Source organism: Triturus cristatus, chromosome 12 (genome assembly GCF_964204655.1).
Source record: "Triturus cristatus chromosome 12, aTriCri1.1, whole genome shotgun sequence".
In the NCBI taxonomy this organism is placed as follows: Eukaryota; Metazoa; Chordata; class Amphibia; order Caudata; family Salamandridae; genus Triturus; species Triturus cristatus.
Genome location: NC_140595.1, coordinates 198,101,292 through 198,121,745, shown reverse-complemented (window position 1 = coordinate 198,121,745; position 20,454 = coordinate 198,101,292). Strand labels below are relative to the sequence as shown.

At 46.8% G+C, this 20,454-nt stretch overlaps 1 protein-coding gene across 12 annotated transcripts in view; it reads right to left on the bottom strand.

The window, feature by feature from the left end:
* Positions 1 to 20,250, bottom strand: part of MTSS2 (MTSS I-BAR domain containing 2) — a 331,653-nt gene extending 311,403 nt beyond the window's left edge. For all 12 annotated transcript variants that reach the window (XM_085639831.1, XM_085639827.1, XM_085639829.1 and 9 more), the window contains exon 1: positions 19,451 to 20,250. In XM_085639831.1, the coding sequence (XP_085495957.1) occupies positions 19,451 to 19,519 (69 nt within the window). In that variant the 5' untranslated portion in view covers positions 19,520 to 20,250. The remainder of the gene's footprint in view (positions 1 to 19,450) is intronic.
* Positions 20,251 to 20,454: the final 204 nt, after the last annotated feature.

The following is a 20,454-nucleotide window of genomic DNA, read 5'->3' as shown; positions in this document are numbered from 1 at the left end:
AAAACATCAAGGCGCTTCTGCGCGAAAAGGCAAAAGGTCATCAAAGGCAAAATCATCAAGGGCAAAATCATCTAGGGTAAAGCAGAACTGGCGCGGTGCGCTGGCAAAATCATCAAGTGCAAAATCATCTAGGGTAAAGCAGAACTGGCGCGATGCGCTGGCAAAATCATCAGGTGAAAAATCATCTAGGGTAAAGCAGAACTGGCGCGATGCGCTGGCAAAATCATCAGGTGCAAAAACATTCAGGGTAAATCAGAACTGGTGCAGTGCGCTGGCAAAATCATCAATGGAAAACAAAAGAGGAGAACCCCTTCAAAGGAACGGAGTGTCACGGGAGGGGCAAGGGTTGGGGAACCTGGTACCTGGAATGGTTTCCAGAGAGAGGACGATGGTCGTTGCAGGTTTCCCGCGGGGAGTGAAAGCGTTCGCTTTCCGCAGGTCAGCTTCGGGACGCTGTCTCGCGCTCGGGGAATCCAAAGGAATACGAAGCGCCGAGCCGGCGGGAAACGTGGTGTTTAAGCGTTTCCCCCGGAAGCGCTTCTGCGACCCTTGCGCTGAACGAACGACTAGACCGGTCCTCGACTTCCACCCGGAAGTGAGTATTCCGGGTCGTATCTGTGTGTGTGTTTGCAGTGGCGAGGAACGGCAAGCGCCGTAACGTGACAACAAGTACATGGTGCTGAGAGCTCGTCAAACACGAACTCCACAGCACCATAATGGCAACACTGAAGACTGGGAAGTTTGGTATCAAACTTCTCAGCACATTAAACCCACACTGATGCCAGTGTGGGATTTAATGTACTAAGCACCCCAGAGGGCATCTTAGAGATGCCCCCTTACAGCTAACCTACAATCCACGTCTGCTCTGAGGCTGCCCAGGCTGCCACACAGCAGACACGTTGCTGGACCCCTGGGTGGGAGAGCCCCTGCTCTCCCGGGCCTGCAACAATGCACATCCTGGGTGAGGTGAGAAATCTCCTCCCCCAGGATGAGCAAAGGGAAGCTTCAAAGGCATGCCGCCAGTTGGAGTTTCCCCAGGCCACTGCAACCCCCCACTCTGGCAGGAAGCTTGGCCGGAAACCCCATACAAGGACAGGGGATGTGCCAGCCTGCCCACCCCACCCCTCAGGTGGGGGAGGCGAGGTGAAGAACATCTCCGGGCTCTCGCCATCTTGAAGATGGGAGGCCCTACCCTATCAGGATTAGGCCACTGCCCCCCTCCCACAGGAGAGAGGCAGGATAGGGGGTGTACCCACCCCAGGACAAGGACCCATTGGTCCCTGGCCTTCACCTACCTGTAACGCCCCTAAATCTAGTATTTAGGGGCCCCCTGAACCTTCCTTCCCCAGATCCCAGATTCGAAACTACAAGAAGAGCAAGAAGAACAAAGACCTGCCCTGCAGCTGCTAAAAAGAGGAAGACACCAACTGCTTTGGCCCCAGCCCTACCGGCCTGTCGACCCTCGAACCTGCTCCTGCTTCAGCGCGGCATCTCTTGTGGCCAGCAACCTCAAAAACCCCGGAGGACCTGGCTACCTTTGAACTCTAAAGCCCCTGGGACTCCCACGAGTAGAGGCTCTACTCAAGAAACCTATTTGCTATCCCTGGCACCAGCCCGGGACCGCGGACCCAACACACTCTGCACCAGCCAAGCCTGGCCAGTGCCGGAGTGTACAAAGACCCAGAGGACGACCCCACGGCGACTGTGACCCAGAGTCCGGCACCCAAGGACCCCCCTCGACATCCCGGAAGAAGCCTGCAGCCTCAGAACCAAGTGCCACCCCAGCCGCGACCAACCAGAGGGTAAGATTCCCGACGTCAAAAGGCACCCCTGCACCCGGCGCCCTGCGACCCCCTGTGCCCAATCCCGGGGTACCCACCTAACCTACAACTACCCAACTTACCTCTCGAAGTGGTGGTGGCACCTGAAACATCCTCGTCCCCGAGCCTGCAGCCTCTTTTCAAACCGGAACATTCCCATTGATTTCCATTGAGCGCCCTAAGGCTCAAAAGCACCCTGCACCCAGCCGCCCGAGTGGCCCTGGCAGTGCCCTCTCTACACTAACCTACTTCCCCACTTGCCCTGAGTAAGTGACCAGGAGCCCAGCTCCCACAGCCGCGTGGCTTGCCAGACAGCAGCCACCAACCAAGGCCCCCCTATCCCTCATAGGATAACATTGGGCCTAACTCTCTCTGCACCCGGCCGTCCTGAAACCGCTGAGGGTGAACCAACTGTACCTACCTGACACTGGGGGACCCCTGAGTCCATGCCCGGAATTTCACCACTACCAGTCGAGTACTTACCCTTAAACCGCTAACTTTATTTTCCTCATAGGGTAACATTGACTGGCTTTTTCTTGAAAAATCTTCTAAGTGTGAACTTTTCAAAACTGCAAAAATTCACCAAAAATCAGCCAAGTGACAAAAACGAATTTACTCACCTGCTCCTAGGTGAGCTCCCAGTGCTGGATCTTGGTGCCCAGCCCTGACTCTGAAAAGTGTTCACAACTATACTTACCTCTAACTCATTTTTCTCCCATAGGAAACCATTGTCTGCTTTTCTGTGAAATTTCTTCTAAGTGTCTACTTTTGCAAATTTGAAATATTCTTCTAAAATCGTACCATTTCTGCAAACGAAATTACTTACCTGCTTTTGATAAGGACCCCAGTCCTGGGTCTAGGCACCCAGTCCTGGATTACTAAAGTAACGATAAAGTACTCTACCTGCAATTTGAATTTCTTGCCATAGAGATCCATTGAGTGTTTTCTGTGAAATATTTTCTAAGTGCTAACTTTTGAAATAGCTAAATATTATTTAAAAATCACTACAGTTATTAAGTCGACTTTCATCACTTGATTCTGCATACTGACCCCAGGCTGGTTCTAGGAGCCAGACCTGGAATTCCAAAAGTAATCTGAAAAGTAATTTATTACAAATAACCTGAATTTACCATTGAGCTCAATGCATTGTTATGTTTAGGAAATAGGATTGTTTATTGCAACCAACTGTGACTGTTTACACAAATTTATTGCTTAAAACAAAAGTATTTATATTCAACCTCTCATTCTGAGAAAGTATATTTTTACCCCCTTTGTGGTTCTAAAAATAAAACAAGCATATATTTTATATATACAAATCATTGGCCTAGAGTTCAGTTATTGAGTGTGTGAAACCATTTGCTGACTGAGTGTGTACAATAAATGCTTTACACTGTCCTCTGGTACTGCCTTACTGCTCGACCAAGCTACCACTTTTGAGAGTAAGGTCATACCTAACTTTGACCTCTATCAGCCTCTGGGGGACTGTGGACTCTGTACACCCTGTACCTATTAGGGAACAGTATATACAGAGCCACTTTCTCACAATAGTGAAAAACGAAATTGGCAGTATTTCACTATCAGGACATGCCACACACATCAGAGCATGTCCTACCTTTCACATACACTGCACCCGGCCCACAGGGGTACCTTGGGCCTACCTTAGGGGTGACTAACATGTAAGAAAAGGGAAGGTTATGGCCTGGCAAGTGGGTGCACTTGCCAGGTCGACATGGCAGTCCTAGACTGTACAGAGACACTGAAGTGGCAGGGTTGAGTTACTTTTGAAAGGCTGCTTGTGTGGGTGGCACAATCAGTGCTGCAAGCCCACTAGCCCGGGGCACACAAAGTGCACTGTACTAAGGACTGACTAGTAAATCAAATATGCCAATCATGGAATCACCAATCCATAACAACAATTTACAGGGAGCACTTGCATTTTGGCACTGAAGAACATTGGCAAAGTGCCCAAAGCACCTAGACCAGCAGAAACGAAGTCAAACACACAGCAAAATATCAGAAGGCAAAAATACAGAGGAAACCCACGCCAATGATTCCAGGTCTAACACAGTGCACAACTGCTTTACCAGTGTGTAGTGGTGAACGGGGGGACTTGTTTTACTTGGGGGAAAGTGGCCAAAACACCTAGACCAGCAAAAACAAAGTCAAACACACAGCAAAATATCAGGAGGCAAAGGCAAAAATACAGAGGAAACCCACGCCAATGATGCCAGGTCTAAGACAGCTCACAACTGCTTTACCAGTGTGTAGTGGTGAACTGGGGGAATTGTTTTACTTGGGGGACCTCCAGTCCTCCAATCAGAGTTGCAAGCCCTGGGGCACCCCTTTAACTGACATGTCCTGGGTTCCAGTGCACCATTTACTAGGGACTTACAGGTAAGTTAGCCATCTTCAATTGAGTATAGCCAAACTGACATACACTTTAGGGTCAGGGCACTGGCACTAAGGTTGAGTCGAAAAACCAGCAGCATCAGTCGAAAAACCTGGGAGGTGACCATATAAAAAGAGGCATCACCTTACACGTAACCACTATGTATCCCATTCAAGAGGGGCCATCAGAAGGCCAAAGACACAGATGTTAAGTCAATAGACCAACAAGATATACACACACACATATATACATACACACATATCAGATGGCAAACCACGAGGCATAGCAAGATTACCAGAGAAAAACTGAACCAGCAACAACAAAAATCATAGGTTAGCAAAAAGTGATCATAACCCTCTTTAGCTGACACATTACAAAATAAAATCAAGCACATAAGATAGTACAACAAGAAGGAAACCAACCATCTTCATTAAGAGAACCACTATCAGAACCACCTGAAAGCATAGATAGTACAACAAGAAGGAAACCAACCATCTTCATTGAGAGAACCACTATCAGAACCGACTGAAAGCACATAGTGTAGATTCTGAAAGTCTGGAATGAACAGACTTTTTATCCCGGTGCTGACATTAAAAACTGCACCAACGAAAACTAGAAGCACCAAGCTCCTCATAAAATGTTGCCTTAACTTGGCACATGGGAAAGGAAGGAGCGAGACACTCTAGATATGGAAGATTAAACCTGCACCAACACCAACTTGCCTGCAAACTGATCAGACACTGCTGGATATCTGAGGAATAATGGAATGAAAATATTTCTTACCCTAATGACCAGGCCTTCTACATGGTGTCAAACTAAAACTAATGACACCACAACAGGTCCAAAAACACTGAGCTTCAAAATACCCTGAGACTCAGAAAGGCCCACCCAAACATTTTTACATCTTACTTTTCCAAACACTTATCACCACTGAATTCACAAAATCATAAATAGAGGGGTGCCACCCTGACTTGGAATTCTCAATGAAGAATGCATCACTTGATTCGAATTGGCACAGCCTTTCACCAGTCATATCCTACTACGATCTCCATAAGAGCATCCAGCTTACCACCAAGAAAGGTGCAAAAAGAACAATTGATGGACAAAATGCAAAACAATGTCATACATTCACCCCAGTACAGAGATATGGGCATAACAGTCACTACTTCTTACTGCAATATCATGGATGTACCCGTTTAGCTGTAGATATACTGCATGACGACTTTGCTGTTGTCTTACATCCAGATACTAACCAGGATCGTCCCAACTCCCATTCTGAGACCAAATGACATCAGTAACATACAGGCTGGCATGGTCCTAGACAAACAGTATCATTTCCGCCTAATTTAAGGTAGTTGTGTGCAACAGAAAGATCCAGCGAGGAAATAAGTTTAATATATTACACGAGAGAGAGAGAGGGAGACTAGTTCCTGAAGGAGTTTCCCTTGAACCCAATGGAGAGGATTTTTTTACAGAAGGGATTTCATTTACGAAAGCACAGCTAGATTTGAGGAAAGATGAGTTCAAAGAGTTTGACTGTCAAAGCGGAAATATCTAGAGATACGCATTACTCGCAGGTATACAGCCTGCATTTAACTCAGTAGATAAAAATCACGTTAAACTTGAATCTAAACATAGGAAAAACAAATATAGAAATAGAGTGCTCCACTAGCTCTCTGACCTAGGAACCTTATACTGGCTCTAAGGCGGACAAGAATGGATCTCAATATGATCTGGTATCCAAACAAAATATGAAATAATGGGACCACCAAAACCATAGGGCAGGAAACTGAGGGGCAGGAAGCCTGGTCAGTGGTTCCTCTGCTCCAATGTCAAAGTTACTGCTGCGCCGAGCAATTTATCCATATCCAGGCAAGAGAATGCAATAAACACATACATGATTTTCTTGCCCCTCCTGTCACTACCCTTTGTGATAGACCCAAACTTGAATAGCACGGTGGAACTTAAAACAATACAGTTGAGTAATATAAAAACTAATATTTTTTTCTCATTATAGAGAGCACTGAAACTCCTCGTCACTGAACAAGACTTTTAAGCAGACACACGACCATTGTGACAGTGCGACTTAAACCCTTAACTCTACTAATGTCAATGTAAGTTGTTTCCCAATGAAATTCCTGTTGACCAATTAGAAATGGTTTCTATTGGATCAACTAGGACTATTTGAGGGTTTTTTAATAACAAATTTTATTAGGTTATTTTGCAATATGTAGGGGTCGTAGCCCTACGGTGGCCAGAGAGATGCACTGTGAGGTTGTTTCAATAACCAAATTTCCAATATATAACAACACCCATGAAACACGTAGGTGACATAAACAAAAAACTTACAGACAGGTTCCGGTCTCCATGTCCATTTGAGTTTGTTGACACTGAACTAAATTTGGCCAATAAAAAATACAGTGGATGTTTTTACTTTTTAAAATAAAATACCACCTGAAACCATTCGACACCAATAAACTTCCAATATATAACTGTCAGTCAGTCAGTTACTTTTATTCGATCATTAAAGATCAAAAAAAGAGACAATACAAACAGATAGTCACATTACATAAGATACAGGGCAAAAATTCATCAATTACAATAGTAGTTATAAATAACATTATCAAAGTTTTAAAAGTTGAAGAGAGCATATTTCATAAGTTCAATTCTAAGTTAAAAAGAATAAATAAGATACAGAAGTCTAATTTCAATTTAAAAAATCTAACAGGAATAGAAAACTCCATGGCAAAAGACCACCATCCGTCACACCACGTCAGTCATGTTAAGACTGGGCCGTGCTCTAACACGCTTCTTACTGATGCGAACAGCTGCAACTAAAAAATTTGCTACATAAAAAGCAATAGTAGTGTTAGGCAAAAGTTGCAAGAACAGAAGCGCTGGCCGAACCTGGGCGAAACCAGCCCCTTTAAGTAAAGGTAACAAGTATTTTGTCCTAATCTGGGCATAATGTTCACAGAAAATACTAAAATGTAGTGTGTCCTGACAGGAAAAATTATCACAATCGCATGGGGTAGCATTATCAGGGGTGGCCCATGTGGGATAAAAACCTAGCACAAAATGTATCAGGTTTAAACGGAACTTGATTAGTAGAGACCTATGATGTGGGCTGGTTACAAATGCCAGGTAGGGTTCAAGACCAGGAACAGTTATTAACCCATAGTTCCTTCTCACTAATGGCTTTTTTAGTTCCAAGTCCTCCCTCTCGACCATGAATCGTGTTAATAGTGCGGTCTTAATCCCCATGATGTCCTTCTTATTAATACAGTCAGGGGAGTTAAATAGCTCTAGTCTGCCTACTATTGCCAACATCTTTTTAACGTATGCCATCCATGGGATTCTATAGGCTCTATCCAGGGCAAGGCAATCCTTGAGTATCAGGTGGGTTAGAGGAATTTCCTGGTTAAGCCAAGTTTTTAACCAACATATGACAGGTGCCACTTTGATTAAGTCTACAACAAACCCCATACCCAGTTCTGAGTGTATTGTAAAAGTGGGTGTGGACTGGGGAACAAACAGCAAGGATCTTAAAAACGTGTTCTCCACCCTCTGTATGGTATCGCTGTTAGTGTAGCCCCAAATGGCAGAGCCATAGGTGGCTATAGCTAAAGATTTAGCTTTGTAAACTTTCAAAATGGCCTCCAGGGGGCAAGCTCCCAACCGTTTGGCAAACCAAGTATGGCTGCAGCCGATCTTGCCACAGAATTGCCTTTTTGTTTATGTTGCGGGCCCCATGTACCTTTCTCATCAAAAATAACCCCTAGGTAAGTAAAAATTGGGACCCTTTTAACCTCGTGGCCTAGGCAAAAAAAAGATTTGGATTTCTTTTTCCTACTGGCCTGACCAGTGACCATAACCTGTGATTTTCGAGTATTAATTTTCAGGTCTAATGATGTCATAAAATCACCGAAAGAGGCCAATAGTCTATCAAGAGCCACCCCTGAACGTGCCAAAAGCACGGCGTCATCAGCGTATAGGAGAACTGGGATCTTAGTGTCTCCTACACGTGGTACATCCGCCACTGCATTGGCCAGGGCTGGGTCCAGGGCATTTATATATAGTGTAAAAAGAAGAGGTGCCAATATGCACCCCTACCTAACACCCCTCTCTGACTTAAAGCAGCTGGTGCACCTCCCCCCTTGTGTGACTCTCACCGAGGCTAATAGTCCGCGATGGAGATCTGCCAAGAATCCAACCAGAGGGGGATCAACCCCTATGTCCAAGAGAATACTCCACAGTTTTGACCTGTTAACCAGGTCAAAGGCTGAGGAGAGGTCCATGAAGGCCATATACAAGGACCCCTCCTTTGCAATAGTATATTTGCAAATAAGTAAGTGAAGATTTAAGCATTGATCCTGCGTGCTCCTATTAGCCCTAAAACCGTATTGAGCGTCTGATAATATGCCACTACCCTCGAGCCAAGTGTTCAACCTACCCAAAATGACTCTGCCTAAGATTTTAACGGCAGAGTCAATTAGGGAAATAGGCCTATAACAGGCCGGATCATCCCTCTGGCCTTTTTTAAAAATTGGGATGATTATAGACTTTGCCCAAGACTCGGGGATATTCTTATTTCTAGCGGCATTAAAGACATTTGTTAATATTTTGGCCCACAGTTTAGGAGCAGACCTATATAGGTCTGCAGGGACGCCGTCAGGACCTGGCGTTTTATTTTGAGATGTCTCAAGGATAGCTTTTTCTACGTCCTCCTCTTTGAAGGCCGAAACTGGACCAACCTGATTAAAAGGTAGCAGCCCATCTAAATTCCCAGACGAAAATGAACTATAGATTTTTTCAAAGTGGGCTAACCACTGCTCGTCAGGAATGCTACAATCCATAGCCTGATTCTCGCTACCGGAAAAGAAAGAATGGTTTATAACTCCCCAAAATTTGGAGCTATCCCGCAAAGTTTCCGGTAACAGTAAATTATTCTAGGCTTCTTCCTGAATCTCGTTTTTACGAGCTTTAATGAAACTTTTTAAAACTTGTTTGTTCCCAACTGCTGACTGATTCCTTCCTCTCCTTCTCAGCATTGATTTGTTGTGTTGTGGTACCTAAACAATGTTGGGAACCAGATTCTACCTGTTTTGCAAATCCTTTCAGGTTCAATGAAACCAACAATGCAAGGCCCCCCTTTGCCCTCCCCGCCAAACTAGGTGTGGCTGGAATATAAAAATATATAACTGAAACAAATGTAATTGTGTTGTAATAGAAGCAGCTGATACCTAAAAAGGCATGTGAAAGCAAAGAATTTGTCGGAAACCATTTGTATTTGGTTAAAAAGAGCGTTAGCAGAGCTGAGAGTAACACAGACAATTTAGTTGCTCTATGCAAGCAAACCCCTAGGCAGACTCAGAGCACCCCTCAAACTAACCCTGCCTGCTTATCCTTGTAAACTTATCCGAAGTATTTGAACTATATTCAATATTCACTATCACTCTTCACTCTGACAACTGCGCTCCTCCAGCACACGCGTCACTGAGACAGCTCTAATACTCACCTCTAAAGTCATTACTTGCCCTTGCCACAACTTCCTGTATACCATTCTATTTCTCTTAGCTTGCTCCACATGATCCGACAGGTAGACAAGAGGCTCACCTGAACACTCACTCAAACACACTGATTGCTGCCAGTGATTCTCCATGGTTGCCCTCTGTCTTCAACCACTCAGTCTCAGTGCCATGAACTACTCAAACTTATCCTGACAGCCACTCAGGTGCAGGGCACCTGCAGGGTTCTGTTTTTGGAATATACTATTCTCCATCTTGACCTCGACCTGGGTGATGACATCTCCTACCATTTATTTGCAGATGGCACAATCAGTCCAAAACAGCGAGGATCTGCTTCCCATTCTCTACAGCACCTAAAACATTTATTTTTTTTTTTATTTTATGGAATTTGTAGAGCGCGCAGCTACCCCCGAAGGGGTGTCCCGGCGCTAAAATCCAGGGGTTACTGAGTGGAAAAGGGGAGAGAAGAAAATGTGATGCAAGGGAATCTAAAGTCCGGAGAAGAGCCAGGTTTTGAGTTTGGCTCGGAAGATGGTTTCAGAGGGGCAGAACCTCAGCTCAAGTGGAAGGGAGTTCCAAAGTCTGGCAGCAATGACACCGAAACCTCTGCCTCCGGTTCTGGACAGTCTAAAACGGGGCGAGATCAGGAGGCGGAGGTCATTGGACCTCAAGGATCTGGTGGAGCAGGATATCGAAGCCCGATTTTTCAGGTAAGTAGGGCCGAAGTTGTTGACGGCTCGATATGTAAGGGTGAGAACCTTAAACTGGATGCGGCTAGCCACAGGGAGCCAGTGGAGTTGCCTTCGATATGCAGAGACAGATTGACGGTAAGGGATGTTACCGATCAGTCTGGCTGCAGCATTCTGGACAATCTGCAGTCGACCAATCAGGTACTGCGGAGCCCCTGCATAGAGGCTATTAGCATAGTCCAGGTGGGACGTAATGAGGGCCTGGGTGACTGTGCGGCGGGAATCCGTGGGAAGGTACGGGAGGATCTTTTTTATCATCCGTAGTTTCATGAAGCAGGCGGAGGTAACCTTATTGATCTGGGTTTTACATGACAAAGAGTCATCGAATTGGAAGCCCAGATTCCGCGCCGAGCAAACCGGGGTAGGGGCAGGATCGAGAGCTGTCGGCCACCACCAAGAAGAGGGAATAGAGGTGTTCTGATTGAAAAACAGGACCTCCGTTTTATCTGCATTTAATCTCAAGTGGTTCGTAGTCATCCAGCCGCTGATGTTATTCAGGCATTGGCGAAAGTTGAGGAATGCGGAGTCCGAGTGGTCCCGGAAAGAAAACACCAACTGTGTGTCGTCGGCGTAGGATACCACCCTGACTCCGTAGGACTCAACGACGTCAGCCAGGGGGGCCAGATAGACGTTGAAGAATAGGGGGCTAAGGGCGGAGCCCTGTGGCACCCCACATGTGGCTGACAATATCACTCCTCAGCCTGTAATCTAGGAGTACCATTCGACAGGGTTGTAGCATCGGTCATCATGGCCAAGTCAGCAGCATCTATCTGCAGAATAGCTGCAACATATGCCTCAATGTCCACGTCCGTTGCCAAAACCACAGCAGTTCCCTCATTCACCAGGAAACTGTATCACTGGGGCGGTAATCTCTTTGGCCTTCCCAGGCAGTTGTTCCCGCTGCTTGACAGAAACCTCCTACACTTTGCTACGTGGACACTACAACCTCTCACAGTCCACTCCGACCTTTGCCTATGAACACCACGTGGAATAGCGCAACATGGATCAAAGACCCCGATTTACATTACTAACCCTGGGGAGCAGATGTGACCTAACGGCTAGGGTGGTCAACCCCAAATCTGGTGAACCGGGTTCGAGTCTCGGCCAAGACGCGCAACATCCTGTGATTATGGGCAAATCACCATAAATGAATGTGTCCTGATGTAACGCAACTGGTGATCGTGTAAAGCGCTCTGATACCTTCGGTTCAAGTTCGCGCTACATAAAACTCCGGGGGGTGGAGGAAACTGGTGTTTAAGTCGGTCCATGTCACACCACCCTGCAATTCCTTGAAGATGCAGTCACGCTATGTTTCGCGCTTCACCTCGTCACGAAAGCAGTCAGTCACAGGCCTGCCGTACGGATTCTCACCATTTCACGTACACCCACAACCCCAACCCCCTGGCAACATGTCATTGGCCACTCAGAAGACTAAGGGGCATATTATCAAGCCAGGCGATAAAATTATCGCCGCTTTAGCGGCAGAAAACTGCCGCTAAAACGGCGATAATGGGCTTGATAATATGCCCTTGAGAATTCCAATTGAAGCCCAGGTTAGACGTCCTTCACATCTAGCATGGGCTTCAATTGGAATTCCATAGAGCATATTATCAAGCCCATTATCGCAGTTTTATCGCCTGGCTTGATAATATGCCCCTAAGAGAGGCCACTACATCCTACCTGCTCCAGAGCGCCCCGTCAACCCTAACTAAGGGGCATATCAACAACAACCGGCGATAATTATCGCTCAGCGCTCTTAGCGTGAGGATAATTATCGCCGGATAGCGTGAATTTTTATCGCTGAGATAGCGTGCTATTAGCAACGCTTATCTCAATAGCGATAAAAATTTACACGCTAACAGGCTAACGTGAGATTATCGCTGAAAACCCAGAGATAATCACACGTTACCTTGTTGATAGGGACAGGCAAACTTAGCCATGATATCCTCCTTCCATAGGATATCATGGCTAAGTCTGAAAATTAGCAGACGTAAAAAAGCAGCGTTAACCGCGGTTAGCGCTGCTTTTTTTGTCTCTAACAGGGTTAGCGACATTCTTGATAATAGGAGAAATGTCGCTTAGCGACATTTCTCCTATTATTTTACTCTGGAACGCCCCCTTTGCATCTCATTAGAGATGCAAGGGGAAGCGTAGAGTAAAAGGGTGCTAACATGCAAATTTGCGTGTTAGCACCCTGTTGTTGATAGGGCGCTAGTTTTATCTCTGCTTTTTTGGCTTTTAAAGCCAAAAAAGCAGAGATAAAGCCCTTGTTGATATGCCCCAAAGAGAGGTCTGGTAAAAGCCTCTTTGTAACTGTCTGAGTGTAATATGGGGTAATGTATTTTATGTTGTTATTACTTTAAGGAGTGGAGTGTTGTCGTATTCTTATGATTAGAATGTTTGTGGATGGCTTAGTGAAGAACCAGCTGTGGAATCTGGAAGCAGGAGGTCGTGGGTCCTGTACTTCAAATAAACTTATTTGGGGGCATATTAACAAGCCAGGCGATAAAATTATCGCCGCTTTAGCGGCAGAAAACTGCCGCTAAAACGGCGATAATGGGCTTGATAATATGCTCTATGGAATTCCAAATGAAGCCCATGTTAAATGTGAAGGACGTCTAACATGGGCTTCAATTGGAATTCCATAGAGCGTATTATCAAGCCCATTATCGCCGTTTTAGCGGCAGTTTTCTGCCGCTAAAGCGGCGATAATTTTATCGCCTGGCTTGTTAATATGCCCCTTAGATATTTTACAACCTCGTTTGCATTCCTTCGTGTGAACCATACTACACTGAGACTGAAAAATATTTCGTTGTACTGCATTACTATTTTACGGTTACTCTTGTATTATCCGCTTACGCTACGTTGACAATCTTTTCCTCTCGCAAGTTGGAATTTAGGCAAATTGTTTCTTGTCAGCATGCTACGTGCTTTATTAAATAAAATAAAAATACTACTACACATTGACAGAGACACAAGACTCCAGCCAGAACTGAAGAAAGAGACAGAGCCCGCCCCACCTGCAGCCAACGGTTCACGTCAGCCAAAGACGTGACGTCGTGCGCGTGAATTACGTCTGCGCCTGCGCAGAAAGAGGTTAAAGGTGCAAGGGGACAAATGCAGACGACCGGACCTCTTCAGAGGTGCGTTTCTTTTCTCTAAACTATTAATATAAGTCCAAAGTTTATCAAATTAACGCTCCGGCCTCTACTTTTGTGTACAAAGGAGGTCTGTACCACAGACTTCCAAAGTTCAGCATTTGTGTGAGTAATTTACAGAATAGCTGCGAGGGCTTTTACTTTGAGTGAAATAGAGGAGGGGGAGGGGGAGGGGGGTCCAGTTGAAGAGTCACCACCGTGTTAACGTTAGGCATAGTCAATAAGACTTTGTTAAAAAAGAGTGAAAGACAAAGGTAGTGTTGTAATGACAAGTTGTTCTTGTTTCTTCAAGAACAACTTGTCCAGAGAAAGGGAAGACATTTTTAGAGCGAAAGTTTGGAAAATTGCTTGCATTAATGCACGACACAACCCATATTTCCTGCCCAGTTTAAACGAATAAAAGAAATCCAAGTAAGTCACCTGAATTCTAGAGTTCCATGGTGCAGCCTCTTTCGAAGATCGGAAAGGGTGGCCAGGTAACACAGGAACTGTGCTTCAGGTATCCAGTTTAGAGCGCTGACTCAGAGTACCATCCTTAGCAACTCATTCGCCTGATCTAAACTATGTTTAATCAGTCATTTTTTGGACAAGTGTATCCTGAAGTGGGCGGTAGGTCTGCTGCCCGAATTTGTAACACCTGTGTTTTATGCGACCTATCCCTGGGGATAGGGAGGGGAACGTGTAATTTATGTGTAACATGGTCTGCAGCTCTACTGCATGAAACAAACACACGTGAGGTTTGAAGCACAAATAATCGCTCGGCAATCTTCCTTCTGTAAGTGTCTATCTAGATTGTGAGAGATCTGTGGCGCACGTCTGTACATTTTGTTGTCACCATGGGCAGAGAGCAACAAAACCACACCTAAAAGGTGGGCTCTCAACATATTTTCTTTGATGTTCGAATCTCACTTTAAAAGTGGCTGCCCATTACATTGACAGGACGCCGCCAATAATCATAGGTGTGAGCTGCTCCCTTCTCCGCCAGGCAGCCTCAGTCTCTTACCAGGTAGGGCCGTCACGTGTACTGTTTAGTGGGTGCAACTCCTTGTCTTTTGGCACTGTATTTCTATATCACCTTTGTTCTGCCACATTTTCTGACTCTTGTAATACAGTAATGTATTTTCAGTGTGATGTACAAAGATGTACCATTGCCCTTTGTTGCTGCCTAGATATTTTTAAAGGAGGAAACAATACTTTGGAGATAGAGCAGGGCTTTAAGTGGGGTGGGTCACTTCGGTTCCGAGACCCAGCACTAGTTGGAAGCTGATTTTGAAAATGACCTGTATCGGGCCCTGTGTTCCTGTCCTCAACGTTACTGGGAAGAACAACTGATTTACTATAATTCACAATGACTTGTAAAAGACCTGTGTGTTAAAATAATAAACCTATAAGATATAACGATTCCACCACAGATTAGCTAAGAACAGTTTGCAAAAAAGACTACTAGACAACTGTAAACCAGGAGAGAGTATTTGCTTTTTCCAGGATGTTGATTTTCATGTTTTTTTCACGCAGCACATTACTCTTTAATAACTTGTACTGTGTAGCTTCTAGGTGTCTGTGTGAGGCAGTTAGTGGGTGGGTGTTTATGACGCAGCACATGTGAGCTCTGGAGGTGAAGCTAAAGGCAATGTGAATTTCTCATATTGCTAATCCAGTCCTTGGCCTCTCTTCAGTCTGAAAAGAGTAATGGAAACAAATGCCAGTTGTTATTGTGATTCTGTGCAATATTTTGAAGGAGGTACACAAATGTAAAAATATTTACAGTGCGAAAGTAAATGAAAATGCATTAATTAGTGAGTGTGTTGCCTGTGTATGCAGGTAGTGAAGGAGAGGCAAGAAAGTTTCAGCTGGCGAGGGAGAAAAGAGGATGCAGAAGAGGAAAGAGATGAGCGGTGCAATATACAGATAGAAGATTTCAGAAAGATGTCGGTACAAAAAGGGTGTGTTTTACAGAGAGGCTACAGAGGCACAGAAGTTGGGCCCCACTGAAAAATATGCTGAATTCGTCCGGGTGTAGTTTGCAAACACCAGGACACATTCAGCAGCGCCTGCATGTTGTTGTCTGCTTTCTATCCACAAAAACGTGCAGGCGGGGACGGATAGGGCTTTCTTAGTTCAGACTCCTGCTGGGCCCATAACGAAGGCCGAATCTGAGGGGTCATCAGGCCTCCTTTTATTCGAGTCTCTTGGCTGGGAGCAGTCAGGAGCCTCACACCTAGATGCAAATGCAGTAGAGGGAAGGCTCACACCTTGTTAGCACTTCACACAGAGGCAACTTTTCATTTTGTTTAGGCTCTGTTTAGGAGCTATGCATTCCTGTAAGAATGTCAGATGTGTTGGTCTTTCCCAGTATTTGCATAAAATAAAAGCATTGATATATTGCTTACTAGCCCTGAGCAGGCGTTATAATAACTTAAATATCACAATTTTTCTTGTAACGCACTATGGATAGAGGAAGCTTATGCTGACAAAAGGCCACATTGTTTTATGTGTAGCTTACAAAAGAGTGAATATTCTGCCTAAATCAGTAGGGTTTTCCTGTATACTGGAAATGTGCTCCAATGTACTCATGATAGACCTGTTAAACATATATGTGAGGGCTTAGGATCTGATGTCACGTGCTGTGATGTCACGTGGCCGTGATGTCACTTGCATACTGATTAACTAGGTTAGTCCCCCCCCCCCTTTTTTTTAGGACTTGTGCCCTGTACAGCGGAAAGTAGTGTGAAGGGAATAACAGGAGTGAGTGTGAAACGTTGAAGACCACTACCCTTTCCACAGACCTCAGTAGCGTTAAATTCAGTCTCATACTTTCAGAGGTGGAACAATGTATAGACAAGAGCATACCTACAAAGGATAATCCAACTGTGTGTACTACTTAAATGAATATAAGGCTACCAGACAGCTGCATGATGTCAAGGACACCAGGCGCCAGCCTTGGATTTCTTTTAACTAAACTTTTTAAGGTATGTCCAATTGGTTAATTTGAATTGAACCAAGACAACTTCCTGCATTGTTGATGGAAAATGCTGTCCTGGGTGGTGCTACGGGGTCATCTGGATACAATGTGCAAATATAAACATCCTGTTGTTTGCACTGCTCTCAAAACCTGTGTTGGGCCTATTTGTAGAGAAGGGGGTTTAACTTCATGGACATAAGGCGATTTATCAAAGATCACAGGTGCTGTCTGCTGAAGGAAGTCATGATTGTAACTCGTAAATTACCACAAACCACATCTCCAGTTGTGTGTTGATTGTGTCTACCCTTTCAAACTGCACAGTCTAGTGGCATCACCGACTGACAGCTCAATTTTAACCAATGTCTGCAATGAGCCCCTCCCCCCCCCCCCCCCGCCCTTAGAGCAACAGTGCACTCTAAACTGGCTTCTCTAATGCCACTGACCCAAGAGCAACACCTCTACTACTCTGCCGTCCTCGCACACTCAAAAGTAAACACATTCAAGGAGCCCCACTGTCGTGTACTCGCACTGTGGGTGCTTTGAATCGGTCTTGCGGCATAACAAACCCCATGCACATTCCTTGTTGCATAACCAATGAATGTACTAATGCAGTGATGCCCTGTTGCAGCAGCAGGAGGCCAGGGCACCTGGCGCTCCTTATGTCACAGGAGTTCATAGACTTGAGGCTGAACGGGACCCCTTACGGGACTGCGCTCTGCCCCGGGCATAACACTTGTCACAAGTACTCCATGGGCCCCCGGCCTTGCGCTTGGTATTTAAAACCAGCTATAATTGTGCTGTAGCTGTCCCTTTACCGCCTGAGCCTGGTGCCACTGCACTGGCTGTACTGACAATAGCCACGCCCTTGCCGCCACCACCACCACAACAACATCTGTGCTCCCTCTGGCCTACGCGTGGTCTATGCACTCCCCAGCCAGGAGAGAGCCCCGCCTCCTGAGCTCTCAAGGGGAGGGGCCGGTACTGACAGGCCAGTGACAGAGCGAGTTGCCAGTTGCTCAGTGCTGACATTAACCCTTTCACCCCGACCTGACCCGTCACTGATGGCAAACAGGAGCCGCGGCAGGTCTTCCCATCTGTCCTCGGCGGACACGCTCCTAACAGAAGTGCAGCCCGGAGGCGCTGAGCCGTGCATTCCTGAGGAGGGATGCCCCTCTCAAAGGCTGTCTGCAGGAGAGGTTTCACCACTTCCTTCCCATCTTTAGGAAAATGCTGACCCAGAGCTACCCACATGTAGATGTGTCTTTAGATACCCGCTGTTCCTTTCCAGCAGGCTGTCTCCCAGTGTCCCCGTTGTTCTGTTCAGTATGAATATACAATATTTTAGTGGTCTCTGTACACTCTTTTTTAGAAAATATGTCTCTCCCAGTGATGCCTCCCAAATAATTGAGCCAGGCGGTCTCTTTAGCAGGCTCTCGTCTCTCCCAGCCTGCGAATGAATGGCTGCTTCTGTGCCTCATACATGGCCTGGTACCGGTGCCTTCCAACGAGACATCAGTCATGCTCTCTTGTGATCCAACATTGATTTTTGGTTTCAGTTGTCCTTTGTTCAGAGGTATGAGGTGCATTGCCTCTCGCCTGATAGAAACTAACTTGTACAAATAAAACATTTATTTCTGATTTTGAGTGACCCCGACCTATAGAAAGCCTGTTTAGCTCCTCTGCAGTGATGGTTTCATGGCAGGATGTAAGACAGCACCGTTAGGCGCCGGTTGATGAAGGGTTAACCCCGTTCCTGCCCAGTGTTTCATGTTTTTTTCTAGCCCAGGCAATGACAGCATTGTCTGAGGGCGCTCTGGGAAGAGACGGAGAGAGAGCGCCTTGCAAAAGCCCCGAGGGATGCTTTACACATTGCACATTTACAAAATAACTGATGAGACATAAACCAGCACATACGTATTTGCGATCCACGTCACGCACCTATCGCGGCCGCAGAGGGTTCTGAGCGCGGCTGTAAGACATGGTTCTGAGGTAAAAATGAAACAAAGCGTTCACGCGCACGGCCCACAAATCACGGCATGGTTATGTCACGCGCGTTTAATATAAAACTGCAATAAAATATATAAAAAATGAGATTGAAGTTGCTGCATAGACAAGAGCAGGTCGAGAGCAGTTATCCTGGATTCGTTATGTCTGCGCGGGGGCTCAAGGAAGCCATGCATGCTTGTGGCTTGTAGCGCTTTAATGAAAGCATACCTTCCACCCAGGAAAGCCCTTCATGGCCAATATGCAATTTATAGGCGCTACTGGGACAAGGGGAGACGTATCTTCCGAGTGTGTAGTTCGCATGTGTCCTCCAGCTGCCGTGACTCATACTGCATTTAATGCCACATTAAAAAACCTAAAACTTTAAGAGGTTTCGCGTCTTTCTAGTGTAATTTCCACATATTTGTATTTTCGCAGAGCAGAATTTCAGCAAAAAAGCCCCTGAATTGCCATTCGTGGAGAACAACCTATTCCAGTGAACATGTAGGATGATTAGTGAGGTGCTGAAGGGGCATGTCTGCAGCAGATGCAACGAAAGCCACGTCTGTGTGCAGCGCCTTGCTAGCACGCACTGCACGGACATGACAGCCCGCCAGACGGATGCAGTGCTCCCAAAACACAAACACACTCGCAGGCAAACGTGCCACACCAGGCAATGCGGAATAATGCCACAGAGGAGCTCACACCTCCCCGTCCTGGCAGATTAAAGGGGACTAGGAGGGAGGGCTTTATAACGCCTGGCAGATTAAATGGGGGTGGGGGGATTAAAGCGCCAAGAAGCAGTTCTGAGCGTGGTGCACGCTGTATAGAGTGTGGTTTGCTGGTCACGAGCGCTCTTACCTTCATGTCGTTGATGATGGCCTGAAAGAGACCCCCCAGGGCCCCACATTCCTTGTCCACGGTCTCCATGGTCCGCTAGATTAGATCCGGGAGGCAGGGGAGAAGAGATGCAGGGAATGCAAGCGGAGCCACAGGAAAGAGCAAATCAAAACCCAATCCACGGCGAGTCGAAGCAGGGGACAATCCGTCACTGGTCCATCGGGGTGCAGGTTGTGGGTCCGAATATCCGAGGGTATGAGGCGGCACCAGTCGCCCGGGGTGGACAGTGGAAGAGGCGGCGTGTGCCTGTCTGTCACCACACAGCTGCCCCCAGTTCCATGCAAGGGGTTATCCCGGCTCCCAGAGCCATGTCCTGGGCGCCCTGGCTGCTCCCGGGAGTCGGCATTGGCGCAGCAGAGTACGGCGCTAGGTGTGCACCACGAACAGGAGCTGAGCAGACCCCTAGCTTTCCGGTGGCAGTCAGGAGGAAGTCGATGTGTGCCGGGGGGAGGCTGATGGGGAAGGGTGAGCAGTGGGGCGGGTGGGGGCGCAGTCCTCTGCGAGCGCAGGGTGTGCAGCAGCGCTGCCCGTGCAGTCCCAGGCGCTGTTGGGGAGGAAGGGGGCACGACTGTTCGCCAGGCGTGGGGGCTGGATGCGATCCCGGGGAGGATGAGATGCTGCGGAATAAGGGGGGGGAGTAGGAAATCCTGATCCGCGCTGGGGGAGGGGGCGAGGGATGCTGTGCAATGCAGCTGCAGCAGCCTCGCACCAGGGGCAGTGGAGGCAGCCAGTGCAGCAGGCAGTAATCTGATCAGACTGGCAGCGGGGGAGGGGGCTGGGCTCTGTCACATGGACCGCGCGGAGGGAGTGACCCGACGGGGGCTGTGGGAAAGGCAGGGCGCAGGGGATGCCCATTCAGTGCCTTTGAAATCCGAGACCCCGGGGGCTGCTCCTGCCGCTTTCACTCAGTCCTGCCGATGAGCTGGGAAGGGACAGACAGGAAGGGGGTGCTGCCCGGAGAAAGG